Here is a 1313-nt window from a genome sequence, read left to right on the forward strand (position 1 = left end):
AGCGCACAAAAACGCTGTTTGCACGTGTGGCCGGCCCGGACTGCGGGTGTGCGCACGGGCGAGTGTGTAAGTGTGCGCGCGCGCGAGTGTGTCTGTGTATGCTTTCTTGTTCTTTTTACAGGGTACAATGTTAAAAAGCCACCGCTAGTCGCCCCCAGTGCTCCGACTCTCTGGGTCTTTTTGTCTCTAGTGCAGATTAAACGTCACGTCCGCACTTGAACTTGAATTTTATCCCATTGTACAGAGGCAGCCCCAGCCATAGAGAGACCGAGAGCTCCCAGAGAACCCGGACTCCGCCATCTTCACGTTGCAATCTATAGCTCCCAGTCCGCGCCGCACCGACCCAGGCGCTCTGGGCGAGCCGCCCCTCAGCCCAGCTCCCCCCGGGCCCGCGGCGCCAGGGGAGCGCTGGGGAGCGCTCGCGGGGACCCGGCAGCTTCTCCGGCCGGCACCAGCCTGCCAGGTGAACTGGGAAGGAGCCGCTCCTGGAGTCCCCCCAGAGCCTCGGAAGGGTCAGTCTCCGAGGAAAAAGCAGGCAGCCCGCAGAAAACCCAGAAACAACCGAGCCGGGGCAGTTTTACAGTGCTTGGGTTTTTTGAGGGGGCGGGGTGAAGGGGGTACGAGACAAGTCCCCAAGTTTTCTTTGCGTTTTTTTCTTCTTTTATTTTTTTTATTTGTTTGCATTTTTCCTCCCCCCCTTCCTGATTGAAGTGCGCGTTCCACCTACCAGACCCCGAAAGAAAGTGTCAGAAGCCGGTGCAAAATCCAGTTTAAGTTCGAGAAGACATTTGGAAGTCCAGGAGGCCAAGCTGTCTGAAGAAGTGTACGCGCTGTTTTTCCTTCAGAAGAATATATTTTTACAGACACCAGCCAGTCCGCGGAAGCAGCAGCAGATTTTTTTGCCTCTTTCTCCGATTTTAGCACGAGAGCTTTTTCCGTTTTTCTCCTCTTTCTTTTTGCAAACAAAACAAAACACAGCATAGAAGAAAAAGCAAAATAAAGAAGAAGAGGAGGAAGAGAGGGCAAGAGAGGAAGGGGAAAAAAAACCCAACAAAACGCCGGCCCAGGCACCGAGGCGCGGCGGCGGCGGCGGCGGCAGCGGCGCGGCGGCGGCTCGGACCCCCTCCCCCGGCTCCCCAGCAGTGCAGCTCTCCGGGCGATGCCAGAATAGATGCCGGGGCAATGTCCCGCCGCAAACAGGGCAACCCGCAGCACTTGTCCCAGAGGGAGCTCATCACCCGTAAGTGTCCGCGGCGTGCGCGCGAGGGGCCGAGGTCGGGGCTCCGGCGCCCGGCGCTGGGGACGCCGAGGGC

At 58.3% G+C, this 1313-nt stretch overlaps 1 protein-coding gene across 1 annotated transcript in view; it reads left to right on the forward strand.

Annotated features, from left to right (window-relative positions):
* The first annotated feature begins 1132 nt into the window (after positions 1-1132).
* Positions 1133-1313, forward strand: part of BCL11B (B-cell CLL/lymphoma 11B (zinc finger protein)) — an 81319-nt gene continuing 81138 nt past the window's right edge. Inside the window, exon 1 of the mRNA XM_004682021.2 lies at positions 1133-1240. Within this exon, the coding sequence (XP_004682078.1) occupies positions 1183-1240 (58 nt within the window). The 5' untranslated portion in view covers positions 1133-1182. The remainder of the gene's footprint in view (positions 1241-1313) is intronic.

This window comes from Condylura cristata, unplaced genomic scaffold, assembly GCF_000260355.1.
Source record: "Condylura cristata isolate star-nosed mole 26May11 unplaced genomic scaffold, ConCri1.0 scaffold00013, whole genome shotgun sequence".
Lineage (NCBI taxonomy): Eukaryota > Metazoa > Chordata > Mammalia > Eulipotyphla > Talpidae > Condylura > Condylura cristata.